Genomic DNA, 15782 nt, shown 5'->3' on the forward strand with positions numbered 1-15782 from the left:
TCCACACTTATTTCCGTTTTTAGGAAACTAGGGGTACCTCTCGCCATGGACAAAACAACCGGCCCCTCTCATATAATCCAATTCCTCGGGATCACTCTCAATTCCATCAATTTATCCGCCTTCCTGCCACGCAACAAGATCGACAGGATCCAGACATATATCTCTACCTATTCTTCAGTAAAATCTTGCACAAAGAGGGAACTTCTCTCCCTGCTCGGCCACCTCAATTACGTCATGCGTATCATTCCTCAAGGACGGTCATTCATCTCCTACCTTCTCGACCTCGCCTCTTCCATGCCCTCTCTTTACCACCACGTAAGCCTCTCAGTCAACTGCAAATCCGAGCTCAGGCTTTGGCAGCTTTTCTTAGCCAACTGGAATGGCATATCTCTCTTCTACGATGACCTCCTCTCCGACGCCGAGGATATCCAGCTTTTCACAGACGCAGCCACCTCAGTCGGTTTCGGAGGCTAATACAAAGGCCAATGGTTTGCGACCCCTTGGCCTCCTGAATTCTCTTCAATCGCTCTCGCCGACCAGTCATCAGCCTTGTTTAAAATATTTCCAATTGTCGTCACCACTTCTCTTTGGGGCCAAAATTGGAAACAAAAATCCGTCCTCATCCATTCGGACATCTATGCAGTAGTTCATATAATCAACAAAGGAAGGTCTTCATCCCAATCTATCATGAAATTTCTCCGCCGCCTTAAATGGATTTCTCTCACACATCAATTCATCCTCGTAGCTGCTCACATTCCAGTCCACCTTAACGAGATAGCTGGCTCTCTCTCTCGCTTTCAATTTCAGAAATTCAGGAATTTTGGCACCAGATGCAAGACTGAATCCGTGCACAGTACCTCCCTATTCGGAACTCACGTTCCTGTGAATCATCCTTTCCATCACTATCTCCAGCTTGCCCAGCAAACTATCCTCTCAGGGATTGTCCCTCAAACTCTCATTTCTTACTGGACTGCCTGGAATGGCTTCCAATCCTTCCACCTCTCCGCGAACATAAAATTCCCTTCTTTCGATATTCTCACCATATCCTTCGTCTATGATTGTAGAAACTCACTCAAGGTACGAACATCCACCACCAAAGTATACCTGTGCGGCATCCACTTCTTCCATAAACTCCTTTCGGGACGACCTGTCCATCCCTTATCCACCCTCAAATTACTCTCCTTCTTAAAGGCTTTCAGCGGCTTGAAAAACCACTTCCGAACCTACGCGCACCACTTACCTCGGACATCCTTGAATCCTGCATCTACGTTCTCAGGTCGGGTTACCACTCACCCTGGGTCGACCGCACTCTTGAATCTTTATTCTTGTTAGCATCTTCGGCTTCCTAAGATGCTCCGAAATTACCACTGCTTCCACATACTTCGATCCTTCTTCTCAACCCTGCTTATCCGACATCTCCATCTTATCTTCCGATACACTGACCTTCTATCTCAAGAAAAGCAAAACCGACCAACTCAGGTCTGGCACACTCATCTATTATTTCAAACTCTGTTCCTAATGAGCCTCTATCCCATTACGCACATCTTTGCACCTCTGCCGGAGCTTTACCTACTGACCCTCTGTTCGTAAACAAGAAGGGCCATATTATCCACGACTGGAGGATACCCTCCTGAACAATTCTCCGGCCACTCTTTTTGATCAGGGGCTGATCAGGGGCCTCCGCTGCTTGCCAAGGCATACCCGAGAATCTCATCAAACAACTCGGCCGTTGGTCCTCTGAGGCTTATCATGCATACATTAAAACTAACCCTGGTATCCTCAAGCAGGCACTTTCTCTCCTCGGCGGAATTAGTTCAATAATCATTTGTTTTTTGGGGTTTTTTTTCTGCACTGGTGACTGGGGGTCCCACTTGGTTCTTCTGGGGGTCCCATCCTCCCCGTCCAACGGCCGGGAGGTTGGCCCTCAGCCAAGCAGGTTCCGCCAAATCTCCACACCCCAATAAACGATTCTAATTTCTCCCAAGCTTTCTGCTGCTGTCATTCCTCGTGAATTATATTTTGTTGATATCACAGTGTATAATTCAACATATATTCACATATATACAGTATTACAAACCCTACCTTCATCACTTCAAAAACCTCCCCTCTTCTGTCAATTCTTCAGAGAATTTGGTGCTAAAATCCTATTGCTCTTCTGCTGAGATACCATGCCGAGTCAGATGTTTAATTAATCAGCTAATTTAATCTCTGATATGCAGTTACTGAGTCAGTTGATAACCCTGTGCGAGTTTGTGGTTTGTGAGCATCTACAGCACTGTGAGCTATATAAAGGCAGCTGTACGCTGTGTGGTCTCTGCTCCTCTGTATCCAGCAGTAGTTGGGGAAGGACGGTCCACTGTGTCTAGAGAGAACTTCGGACGAAGATGATTTGCCTGCAACTCCTTTTAGGGATTCTGATTCTGGACACACAAAGTAAGAAAATAACAAATTGACTATTTGATAACCTTATTTTCCCTAGGATGCAAACAACAAGGCTTTCGGACAGAACTTCCTTCATGAGAATATGTCAGCTGGTGCATTCTTGATCAAACCAGCTCTTAAATGACAGAACTGAGAGCAAGTGTACCAAAACGCCTGCACCTGTTTAACAAGAATCCAGGAACGTAATGTGCTCCTACTAGTCATTCGACACTCTAGAATAAGATACTCTGCAGCTCCACAATGCTGGAACTTCCGAAAGTCAGTGCTGGATCAGATACTCAGTGTTGTACCGATCCCTGTCTGATTCCCACCTGAGTTCACCCAGGTTTATTGTAGTAAAGAAGAGTAAACTATGAAAAAGGGCTTTGAGTACATGGTAAAAGTGCAGTGAAGAACAGTGAAATCAGGGTAAAAGCACATTACAATGTACTGTAAACAAAGTCTCCCAGTATCTTAAACAGAAATAAAGCAGTTCTACAGTGGTCAGTCAGGGTGTGAAGGAGGGACAGTGGTCCTGGATGACTGATCTCAAGCCTGTTCTATATTAACCACTCTGTCTCTCTCCAGTGTCCAGCTCTGTTCTGTCCAGGAGCTCTACACTGGGCAAACAGGATGCAGAGGAGGGACAGTGGCCCTGGCAGGTCTATGTCCAGATCCAGTTGAACCACAACAATGCCACATTCTGTGGTGGATCCCTGATCAGTGAGCAGTGGGTTCTCACGACAGCACACGCCTTCGAACCGTGAGTATTCCCTGATGTCAAGCATTGTCGTAATTGTCTCTAGACTCTGGTTATTCACAGTGTTTGAACCTGAACCAGAACTAGTGTTTTTGTAGAGCATGTGAAAATCTGTAGTGTATCATCCTGAAGTGGCTGTATAAAGGCCAGTAATAAACCGCTGCTGTAAAAAAGCCACTTTTTCCTACTCATTGTACAAACTGCTTTCTGAGTTCATCTGCAGTCTGTTCAGGCGTGTGCAAGGAGTGTCCTATTTAACTGTTCCATTAGTACATTTCTACACTTATTCTAAAAACATACCTAGACACATCTACGGAGGGCTCTATAGCCGCACTGTCGTTCATTTCACTCTTATTTCTCAGTGTGGACTTACTCTCTCTAATACTCCCTCTAACTCGAATTCTTCAGTACAAGAAAAATCTTTACACTTTTATGGATGATGCAAGAAGTCACAGCACAGTTCAGAGAAGGTCTGAAATGGGTTCTTGTTACAGAGAAAGCCATTTCACAAAGAACGTCCAGGAATATACTGTACACAACTGTTGCACATGCAGTAGAACCTACAGTACACAAAATATTCCCATACTTGCTGTTATATTATCAGGCCTAGAGAGATTACTTATCTGAATATCAGGTTACTATAGAGTCTGCTAGATCCACCTACTTCTCTCACATCATTGAAAATCACCAAAACAACCCCAGACATCTTTTCTCCACCATCAACAGACTGCTCAAGCCAATCTGCCCCATCACACTGCCTGCCTCATCGCAACTTTGCAACACATTCTTAGATTTCTTTAGTTCTAAGATTGACAACATCCGGCATCACATTCTCTCCACTATGCATATCATTTCCGTACCTCCTCCCTCCTCATCTTACTTCACTGGTTCCCTTCTCTCCAGCTTCTCTCTTCTTGACTCAGCATCCCTCAACAAACTAGTTACACGCATGAAACCCACCACATCTATTTTAGATCCCATTCCCACCACTTTATTCCAGTCCTGTTTCTCTTCTCTCTGTCCCATTGTCCTCAATATTATACATGAATCCATGAGCACCGGCGTTGTACCAACGGTCCTCAAAACTGCTGCCATTACCCCCGTGCCAAAGAAGCTTAACATCAACAATCTCAACAACTTTCACCCCATCTCCAACTTACCCTTTCTTTCGAAAATTCTAGAACGTGCTGTAAAACTTCAGTGACATGACTGTAACGAACAGTTCTTTCCGGACCCTATGCGGACGACACAGTCCGATGGAGTGGGGAAACACTAGGGAAACGTCATGCAGGAAAACGGGGCTGAAGACAAGGGGGCGTGTCCAAGGTGCGCTGGTGCACGGGGGAGGTGTGGCCGAGGCGAACAATCCCAAAGAGTAATCCATAGAGTATCCAAAACACGAAGGTAAGTCCAAAACCAGGAGATCCATCAGAACTCGGAATTAAAACACCACGAAGGCCGGGTCGGAACCGGCGGACGGGGAACAGGAACGGGAACGGGAACCGAGGTTAAAACCTTAACGGGACCAGGCGCTTCCTGGTCCCGGACTCGCACGATACGGAAATCAGATGCAGAGCCCGGAAGAGCGTCAGCGCCTGGCTTTTAAGGTGGGCAGGGAATAGGGAGCAGGTGCATGGAATAAAGTCTTGAGTGATAGGGCTGGAGCACCCTTAAGGAGGGGGAACTAATATCGTGACAATGACCACCTCACGACAAACAACCTTTTCGAACCCCTCTAATCTGGCTTCCGTCAACTTCACAGCACAGAAACTGCCCTGGTCAAAGTCACCAACGATCTTCTAATAGCTTCTGATTCTGGTTATCTTTCTATACTCATCCTTCTTGATCTCAGTGCTGCTTTTGACACTGTTGACCATATACCCTACTCCCCACCTCGCAACCACCACTCTTCAAATTCTGCCCTCCTTACAGTCCCCCAAGCCCGTCTACATTGTATGGGTGACAGGGACTTCTCCTGTTATGCCCCCAAGCTCTGGAACTCTTTGCCCAATGATATCAGAACTCCTGATATCTCTAAACTCCTTCAAATCCAGACTCAAAACCACCTTCTTCAGAAAAGCCTTTACCTAACTGGTTCCTTGTATTCCTGATACACTGTGTGGAGAGTCTAGAGAGTCTAAATCAGATCAGATCAGGCGCGCTGAGCAGGAAATAGGAGTGGTTTTCTGAGGGCAGAGAAACAAACAAGTAACTATATTTAGTTTAGCTTAGATTAATTGATTTGGTCATTATTTTTTATTTAATTTTAAACATCATAAACTCTTGCTCTGTTTCAACATGTCCAAGAAACAACAGAACCAATTTACTCCTCTGACCAAATGGATCTCCAAGCAGTATAATTGTTACTGTAATTGGTATTCTTACTCAGGAGGCTTATAAGATAAGATCACTTTATTGATCATATACGATATCTTTGCATTAGGATCCTTGAATTTGTCTTTTCACATACCCCAACTTGCTCTTGATGAGACACACAGACATGGAGAGAAGCTCGGGGTCAGAGCGCAGGGTCATCCATTTATACAGCGACCCTGGAGCAGTTGGGGTTTAGGGCCTTGCTCAGGGGCCCAATTGAGTAGGATTACTCTGCCGGCCGCAGGATACGAACGGGCAACCTCCCAGCCACTGGGGCAGATCCTTAGTCACAGAGCCACCACACTGCCCATTACCACCTCTGTCCTGAAGCCAAAGACACAGGACAAGAACTGAACCTTTACTGCAGCACCATAGAAAGTGTCTTCACCAGCGGCATCACTGTGTGGTACAGCAGTACTACACTGTATGATAGAGATACACTACAAAGGGTTGTGGCACAGAAGATTATAGGATGTGATTTACAATCAATCAGTGAGATCCAGACCATCTGCTGTCGCAATAAAGCCCAATCCATCATTAAGGAACCCAACCATCCTGGCTTCTATTATTATTATCACTATTATAAGATTGTCTCTTTCAGCTCTGTCTTGCTGGAGCAATCCTTCGTGAGGCTGGGGGCGTACAAGCTGGACCAACACTCCAAACATGAGGTCAAGAAAAGCATTAAGAAGGTCGTCCTGCACGAGCAGTACAAGAAAGCAAAAGACGACTTTGACATCGCCCTGGTGCAGCTGGACAGCGAGGTGTCCCTCTCTCCTTACATCAGTCCTGTCCAGCTCGCCAAGCCCAACGATGTCTTCACAGAGAACACAGAGTGCTGGGCCACTGGGTGGGGGATGATTATAGAGAATGGTAAGAAATGATGATCAGGGCTCCTGTGTTTCTCGTTAGGACTCAGGAACTAAGACTGCAGCCCACAGCCAGTCATTCTGCACATCTCTCTTGTCTGGTTGCTGTGAACTCATTCAGACATTTACTTGAAAGAAGGGAGCGTATCTGCTTCAACAACATCATGGTGTATATTGTTCTAGATCAGCAGTCAAACATGTCTTTGTTGGCATGCAAAGGGATTTTTAGCAGCATGTGTAATGAGAGTGGCACATGCAATAAAAGACTAATAAGCCATGAAGAAACTAAGTTAAAAAACAATTCACTTGGTTTGCTTGCTGCCTTATTTTTAGCAGGGCTAGCCAACTATTTTAACAGGAAAGCTCACAATTTATGCTGCTATATTTATTTTGGTATTTACTGTGGCATGCTCATCAGCTGAGATGATTGTGTCTGGTGTCTGAACATGAGGACAAGCAGTCATGAGGTTTTTTTTAATAAAGATATCTAATGCTTTATACCTGGGATGATGTTGGACAGAAATAGTAATGAATAATGCATGTCATTCTACTTGTCTTTAGCTTTGTAGCAATTAGTCACCATCTTTTTGTCACTCCAGTACCACTGGCACCCCCTCGCACTCTGCAGGAAGTCCAACTGCCCATCATAGACAACAGGCGCTGTCAGTCCATGTACAACAGAAAGATAATCAGGGAAGACATGATGTGCGCTGGGGATGAAGATGGACAGAAGGACACCTGTAATGTGAGTTCACCATCCGCAGTGCAGACAGAAACTAGACCAGCTGGTTCAACAACTCTTACACAGTGAACAAACTTGGTAAAATAAAAATTGAACTGATAACTGTTAAACCCACTACACTGAAGTATTTTGTAGAGTACACTAATCTCTGCTATTACACGAGTTTCCAAAACACATATTGGCTCACACTCAATTGGTAAATAGAGGACAGGTGCCTTTATAACGAGAAACTCCTGTTGGCTTATACAAAATTTCAACCCCGACATGTTCAACTTTTTCATGGTGGACTAACAGAACTGAACACGGTGGTCCGTTGAGGAATGCAGCTGATGCTCAGTTTTCCCAGGTGCTTTGTTTTGTAAGTGCTAATTGGGAGCTTCTCCTCAATTCTCGTGCTATTTTCACTAAATCTTCTGAATTGCTGTAAATAACAGCAAGGTGAAGTCCTACATTTACTGTAGTATTTATGTATTGTTCTAGCGCCCTTGCCTGGTGTCTTGGCAGAAGCACACCCAGATAATTAGTATGCGCCACGGTGCAGGCTGGGAACCACTGTCAGGGTTAGGGCTGCTGGCTGACCACTAGCTAACCTTAGCTATGAAAATAGTGTGTTTTTAGGAAACTGTACTTGGTTGGTTAATGTTTACCCCTGTTTTCTTCCCAAGACCCATATCCACCCTAAAGCTGTATAAGTGTTCCCTTTGCTGCCGTTGTGTGTTTAAAATTTATTTGAAGGGTTTATGGTTTTTGTTGCCTGGTAATAGGCTGATGGAGGCCTATAATAAGGAGTGCATGTGCTGTCTGAATGTCTCCTTGTTGCCCATGAGAACTATTCCATAAATTCTACACTTTAAATTTAATGTTTAAAGTCTGTAAACATTTTATTAGGATAACCAATAAACTATAGTTAACCAATAAGCTTTGGTTGCTCTGCCCCAACCCTGTTTTTTTCCCATAATAATAATAACAACATCACATTATTAACCCTATACAATTTATTGCATTGGTAATTTGTCTTTTCACATATCCCAGCTTACCATGAGACACACAGACAGGGAGAGAGCCTGGGGTCAGAGCACAGGGTCAGCCATTGTACAGCACCCCTGGAGCAGTTGGGGTTAAGGGCATTGCTCAGGGGCCCAACAGAGTAGGATTTCCAGCTGTGGGATTTGAACCAGCAACCTTCCAGCCACAGGCAAAGATACTTAGCCACAGAGCCACTGCTCCGCCCCGAAGGTGAGACAGTGGCCCGTACGGAGATCAAACCCATGACCTTGGCTTTATTAGCACCACGCTCTAACCAACTGAGCTAACCGGCCCATAAGCCCTGTTGTTTTTATTGCGCGATTTTGCATAACGTGTGGTTTTACAGGAATGTATCTATCGCGTTAGAGCAGAGACGCCTGTATTTCCAAATGATAACTGTTAAACCCACCACACTAACCTGAAGCATGTTGAAATTATTTCCAAATAATAACTGATAAAGCCACAACAATGAGAATATGAAGGACAGCAGAATAAAATAGCAAAGCAATCTGTCCAGGACTTGGTCTGAAAAAATGGGCTGAGACACAGAGTACCAGCACAAGGGAAACCTAAAACTGCAGTCAGTACACAAAGGAGTGTAAAAAAAAAACAGGAAAAACCAAGTGTTGATGGGAAAAGCTCTAACACTGAGCAAGGGGAAGTCCGATGTTCAATGTACTGCACATGCTCAGAATTTGGCAGAAGCAATCACATTACGCCAGTCTTGGAATCTTTGAATAGTACAGTAAAAATACTTTACTTTATTTTTTTTTAAAAAGATTATTCTTACAGCTCAGAAATATTGCCAGACTACATCATGTGTTCTTGCAGACTGAAGCTGAAAAGCTAGTCAACACTTCCATCTTCTCTAGACTTGATTACTATAATGCCCTGATTGCTGGGGTATCTAAACCCACACTGATGAAACTTCAGTATGTCCAGAATTCGGTAGCCAGAATCCTGACCTGGTCTAGTGCAAGTGATCACATTACTCCTATCCTGGAGTCCCTGCACTGGCTCCCTGTCAGGTTGGAGTCAAGATCAAACTCATCACGCTTTTCTGATAGGTTCTACATGGCACCTCACTACCGATCTGGCTTCTGATCAGTCTACTCCCCACCTTGCAGCCTCCTTTTATTGAACTGGTCTCCTGTCTGTCTCCCAAGCTCACCTACACACTGTGGGTGACAGAGCCTTCTTATGCTGCTCCCCAAAGCTCCTGAATACTTTCCCCAAGGAAACTAGAGTCAACTACTCTGAGTGCATTCATATCCAGACTGAAAACATTTTTGGTCTGAAAGCAATTGACTTACTGTATTTACTGTAATTAGTTTTCAAGCTTCTGCTGTACTTCTTACTGCTTGTTCTTTTGATATATAATCTGTAATTTACTATCCATAAAACTATTTTCTTCATCTACTTTAAAGCATTTTTTTTGCTGCTTTTAAATATGCTGTATACAGTTTGTTATATTATTATTAAGGCATAAGGCAATGCTTCTAGACCTGGAAGTAACAAGGAAAGTGATTCAATTGCATGTAACAGATATCGATTCGAATTAGAATTAGAATTTTATCTTGATTATGTTCTTTCCATATGCAACCTAAAGCAAAAGAGTTACAGGAAAAGCATGCTGTCAGCTGGCCATTACCATTGGGCAATCGACAGTCCCATGCAAAATTACCGACGTCACAACAGAGTTTCACCACTTTGATTTGCTTTGTGAAAATATTGCTACAGCCAGTGTAAATCTATTCCTTCATCATTTCTCATTTCACTCCAGGGAGACAATGGAGGGCCTCTGGTGTGTAAGAAGGGAGACAGCTGGATCCAGGCTGGGATTGTGAGCTTTGGAAGAGGTTGTGGTAGGCCCAACTCCCCAGGAGTCTACACCCGGGTCACCAGCTTCAGATGCTGGATTAGGAAACACAGTGGAGTCTGAGGATTTCAATAGCACCCTGGGGACAGGGCCTCCTGTCATAACTGGCTTACTGGCTACCTGCTGCTGCAACTGCATAATCTGATTAAAGACGAGGGAGAGATAACTGCGAGTAAGAATATCCTAAAAGATAGGACTGGGAGATGCAATAAAGAGAAACAGCACAGTGAATCAGCAACAGACGTCTTACAGCCCTTACAGTCCTCTGGGGTCAATTTTAAGACTGTCCAGTTCCTATGAATTAAAGGAATAAATGAAGATTATTAGCTCTTATCATTTATTTAAAAAAACAGCTGTAAAGTCTGACTTAAAACAGAAAATGTAACTTAACACTTTAAAACATCGAAAGCTAAATAACATTTGTATCACTAACAGATGAAAGCACAAACGGACAGAAATTGTTGCCTATCTTTGCTTTTGCCTGCTTGCTGCTATGATAAATCCACTGTATTGTGATTTGGCTGACATCTCAGCTCAATAAAACTGCAAACACTGAATCCAGCATCACCCTAGCAGACCTGTTTCATCCAGTACACATTTTCCATTGACACAAGTATCTGTGGCTTGAAGAAGTGCTTCAAACTGGTTTTTCCATGTCAGACGCTGTCAGAGAAGGGGGAGATTTGTGAGTGTGTAGTTGATCAGCTGAGTCACGAGAGGCTGTCTCCACCCACTTCCGCAATATAAATACATTGTTACAAATTAAAATAAGTTTTATACATACCTCAACAGAAAAGCAATATAAAGAAATTAAGGTGACTAGGCTAATACCAGCAGGACAGAAGATAGACAGAGCCAGAGCAATTGATTTGGGTTCCTGCTTTCATTGGAAAGTGGTTTTCTGGACACTTCTTTGCTACAAGCATTTATTCTGATCCATTTAAAAATTTTCATTTCTTTTCCTGCCCTAAGAGTTTTTAAGGGATGTCTGTGACAGAGCTAGAGTGCCATCTCTCCAAAATGCCTTTTTTTATATAATTGTTTTTTATTTTTACTCCAATATAAAGGCTGAGGGCCATTATTGCAGACTGCTTTCTCACGTTGTCTGACTATGAAATTTGACTACAGTCAATCCATTTAATTAGCAAGCACATTAGGAGAGACTGGGTGAGAGGAAACGACAGGTGATAACAAGAATCACACAGCTTAATCACAATGGCAAGACACAGGACACCTTTATCTATTTCCAATGGATGCGAATCTGAAGACATTGTGTCCTTTAGCAAATGTCTGTGGGTGGCCCTCACATGTGTGGAGGTAACGTCATTGCCAGCAACTGGGTGATGACAGCCTATCCCTCTCACCCGGGTACAGACCAACCCCACCTCTCCAACTGTGCCAGGTACAAACCAAACTTCACATGTTCCTTCTACCCAGGTTGAGACCAAACCCCACCTGTCCCTACTACCCAAGCAGAGACCAAAACCCATCTGTCACGAATCTCCCTCATGCAGGCAAGCGCTCCCGCATTCCCACGTGCTCTCCCCGAACTAAACTTGCACGCGTCAATCAGTCCTCTACTTAAACCCTCATCAGTCCCCCGGTCTTTGCTCACAACTGAGATTCTCTCCAGGAGCTTATCTACTACCTTGGCCTTACTACTGATTCTCCCCTGGACCTCGACCCTGCTTTTCCGACTACCTCTTTGCCTCTCGATTTTGTACCTTCGCCTCTAGAACGCTCTCTCGGATCCTTACTCCTGCCTCTCTCTTCGATTACGCCTCCGCCTTCCAAATCCACTCCGACGCCTCTTCTACGACTTCCCGGACTCCGACCCCTGCCTCTCTCTTCAATTACGCCTCCACCTTACGAATCCACTCCGACGCCTCTTCTACACCTTCCCGGACTCCGACCCCTGCCTGTTTACTCCAACTACCCTTGCGTCTAGCGCCAACCCTAAAAAGAGCACCGCATTGGATCCCTATCCCTCGCAGTCAGCCCCTGCGTGATACATCTGCCCCTCCAATCCACATTCCCCTGTAACTGAACTCTCTGCAAATATATATCCAAGACCACGCATATTCAAGACTCTTCTGGATAATTCTGGATCACCCAGTTGAAATCATGTATTTCCAGCAACCTTATTTACTGCATCCCTTGCAGAAAATGCCCAGCTATTTACATGGGTGAGACAGGTAGGAGACTGGGGGACCATTTCAGTGAAATATGGGCTCTCCAAGCCCATAGTTTCCCATTTCACCTGTACATCATACCTGATCCAACTGATCTCTCAGTCTGCATCCTCACAGAGGGGTTTCAGAACATCTATTGCAGACACCTTCCCCTTTCTCTCAATGACAGATTCATTTCCTTCTAACCTTCTCTATTCATTTGCAGGTTTTGACTTCACACCACCCGAGAGTCGATATTCCTTCTCTCCCGCCTCCGGTCCACTCCCGGCTTTTGAGCTCCCATGCTTTATCTATCAACCGCTGATCTTCCTCTCTCCCTCACACCTGGAGAAGGTTCCACAGCCGAAACGTTTTTCTTTTCAGCATGGAACAAATCTCGTTCCTTTGCAGCCTGCGCACACTAACGAGGCACCCTACTTCTTCAACCTTTTTGTTTTCTACTTGCAATGGAAACATAAATGCAGGGAATGCAGTGTTATCTTCCCAATAAAATCAGCTACATAAGTGCAGGAAAACAGAAAAAGGGGGAACACACAGTGAGGAGCCCCTATACTACAACTGTCTGATGAACATGATCACTTTCGCACTCATCATGCGGGGCTCGACTGTACAGGTACTTGGGACCCAGTAACAACCAGCTACATAGAGAAGAAAGGAAGTCACTGAAGAATGGTGAAAAATCAACAGATAAATCCCAGAAGAACTTTGACTCACTGCAAGAAAGTGTAAAAGCTTGTAACATCAGGGGGTGAAATGGTGAATACTGACTGATAATAATAATAATAATAATAATAATAATAATAATGATAATAATTGCTTACACTTATATATTATTCTGGACACTCCACTCAAAGCGCTTTACAGGTAATGGGGACTCCCCTCCACCACCACCAATGTGCAGCATCCACCTGGATGATGCGACGGCAGCCATAGTGCGCTAGAACGCTCACCACACATCAGCTATCAGTGGGGAGGAGAGCTGTTCTGGCGCACTATGCCTGTTGTCGCATCATCCAGGATGTTGCACACTGGTGGTGGTGATGGAGGGGATCCCCATTACCTGTAAAGTGCTTCGAGTTTAGTGTCCAGAAAAGCGCTATATGTGTAAGCAATTATTATTATTATTATTATTATTATTATTATAATAACTCCATCACCTTAGAGAAATCCACCCACATCCTAAACTCATCTTTAGTGGCACCAACATCGCCCTCCTGAGACTTGACACCTATGTCTCCTTCACAAACTACATCCTGAGCGTCTGCCTGGCAGGGGCAGGATTCGTATTCACCCCTGGCACTGGGTGCTGGGTCACCAGCTGGGGCAACACAACTGCTGGTGAGTCAGGCTGGAAACCTCCCCTTGAAGGTCTATGAGGAGTCTGTTTCTTAATTGCAGACATGATCAAAGTGTTTTACACAGCCTGAACCAGCTGCACAAATGGGGACCAGTGTTTTTTAGGGGGGGTGGGTCTTGAACAAGACCAGTGTCCAATCCAATGGAATTAAAAGTGTGGTATGTGATCCAGGAGATGCTAAAATTGCTGTGTTCCTTTAGCGCTCCTCCAGGAAAAAAGTACAACAATCATCCAGTGTAACAATTGGTCTTCAGCTGACACCATCTGTACTTCTCCTCTGGACCTGGAGCAGGTGAGCACACCTCCATCACAACTCTTCTTTCAGTTTCAGATTTACTAAAGTTAATTAATTTAGAAGCGTTATTTGCATTGGTCATTCAATCCATGTCACGTTAACCCCAGTCTGTGCACAGAGACACAGGAGGTCCCCTAGTCTGCAAACGGAACTCCATTAGAATTCAAGCCAGTGTCGTTGTCCCTGGCAACAGTACCAACCAAGTTCTTGCACCAACGGCGTTCGTAGTGGTGTTACGGTACACGACCTTCCTGCAGGCAACTGTGGACTCCAAAGTTCCCATCATCTTCAACACTGGCTGGTAAGACACGAAGGGTCACTGCCGCGAGCACAAGCTCACAGCCAACGAGCGCTCAAACCGGAGGGACGATGCACACAATGCCCACAAACAGTGAAGAACAACGGCGGCTGCAAGGAAAGAAGGAAAGCGAGTGTTTTGGACTGTGCAAATGGAGGAGAGGCTCGTCGAACTTTGGAGCCAGCAAAGATGTCTGTTCTATTTTTTGTATTTGTCGTTTCGTGTTTGTTGTTTGTTTACTTTGGTGCGGTGCTCCTCCTCTTATTCCAGAGTGCTCCACGTTGATCGGCTGCCAAAATAAGGCGACCCCGCGGTACTTTCGTATTGCAATGCGAGATTTGGAACCGTGATGAAAAGTCAGGAGGGAATCATGTAACTAGTCACCCCTTGCGATCCCTAGTCGTATAATTTTACACCCTCTAGGACAGCAAAGGCAGCGAGACTCAGCAAATGCAGTTGTTAAATCTGACATGCTCTCCAACTCCGACGTCGTGTTGAATCCTGTAGTGTGACGCCGGCTTAACAGACATCACTGCATTTGGCTCAACAGAAGCTGCTGACAGCTGACACTCTCCTCCCCTCAAAATCTCACCTCTGCCAAATTCGCTGGTATGAATCTCCCAGTGTTATCAGAATCCAGATTAGCCAGCGCTTAAATAGCAATTCATCATTGACATCCCCTCACAGACATTGGTCAACATCAATCTTACTCAACAGTAACCAGACAAAATCAGTCCACGACAGCAATTGGTCAGCAGGATTCTCCCTGCTGATTGGTCAACAAGAAACCCGCTCCACACTGACTGGTCCTGCATCACCCAATCTTTTTGTGTGTGAGAAAACCACTGTCTGACTTCAGTGTGCTCAGCTGCTCTGTGAAACATGTACTGAACTAGCAGAAACCTTCCAGAAGAAACTAAAGAGACTTTTCAAGCTCAGGTGTCGTAACCGACTACTGCACTGCTTCTCTAACCAGTACACCACCACAAGGGATCTGCAAGAAGTCAACAAACCCATTCAGACTCACAATGGAGACAGCAAGTGCAGCACACAGTTAAAAACTCAGGGAACCACAGGTTCTGAGAGGAGTGGAAGTGGCCTGGTCCTGACGTTGAATAAGGATTTGCAGATGGGTTTTATATGAAGGGTGGTGGGCAGTGAGGGGGCAGGTGGGTGGGCTGCTCCACTCTGCCCACAATGTATTCTTTCTTGAACTCTTCGTCTCCAGGGACCAGAAACACAGGAATTACAAAGGCAGGTTTTCATGTACCTCATACAAGGACTTGGCAATGAAGGCAACTCGTCTTTTAAATGTTTTTCTCAAAAAAGAAAACATGTACAATAGATTTAATTCAGTTTCTCTCTACATATACATTATGTAATTTCTTTAAAAAGGTCTGTCATATATCATGTATGGGGCAGAGCGGTGGCTCTGTGGTTCAGGATTTGTGCCTGTGACTGGAAGGTTGCTGGTTCAAATCCCCCGGCCAGCAGAGGAATCCTAATCTGTTGGGCCCCTGAGCAAGGCCCTTAACCCTAATGGCTCCAGGGGCACCGTACAATGGCT

The 15782-nt window shown here is 44.8% G+C and overlaps 1 protein-coding gene across 1 annotated transcript; it reads left to right on the forward strand.

Moving 5' to 3' along the window:
- Positions 1-1617: 1617 nt before the first annotated feature.
- Positions 1618-10630, forward strand: LOC138238097 (serine protease 27-like). Its single transcript, XM_069187978.1, has 5 exons — positions 1618-2433; positions 3010-3184; positions 6159-6430; positions 7026-7171; positions 9978-10630. The coding sequence occupies exons 1-5, from the start codon at positions 2385-2387 to the stop codon at positions 10134-10136; spliced, it is 801 nt and encodes a 266-aa protein (XP_069044079.1). The 5' UTR covers positions 1618-2384; the 3' UTR covers positions 10137-10630.
- Positions 10631-15782: the final 5152 nt, after the last annotated feature.

This window comes from Lepisosteus oculatus, chromosome 4 (genome assembly GCF_040954835.1).
Source record: "Lepisosteus oculatus isolate fLepOcu1 chromosome 4, fLepOcu1.hap2, whole genome shotgun sequence".
In the NCBI taxonomy this organism is placed as follows: Eukaryota; Metazoa; Chordata; class Actinopteri; order Semionotiformes; family Lepisosteidae; genus Lepisosteus; species Lepisosteus oculatus.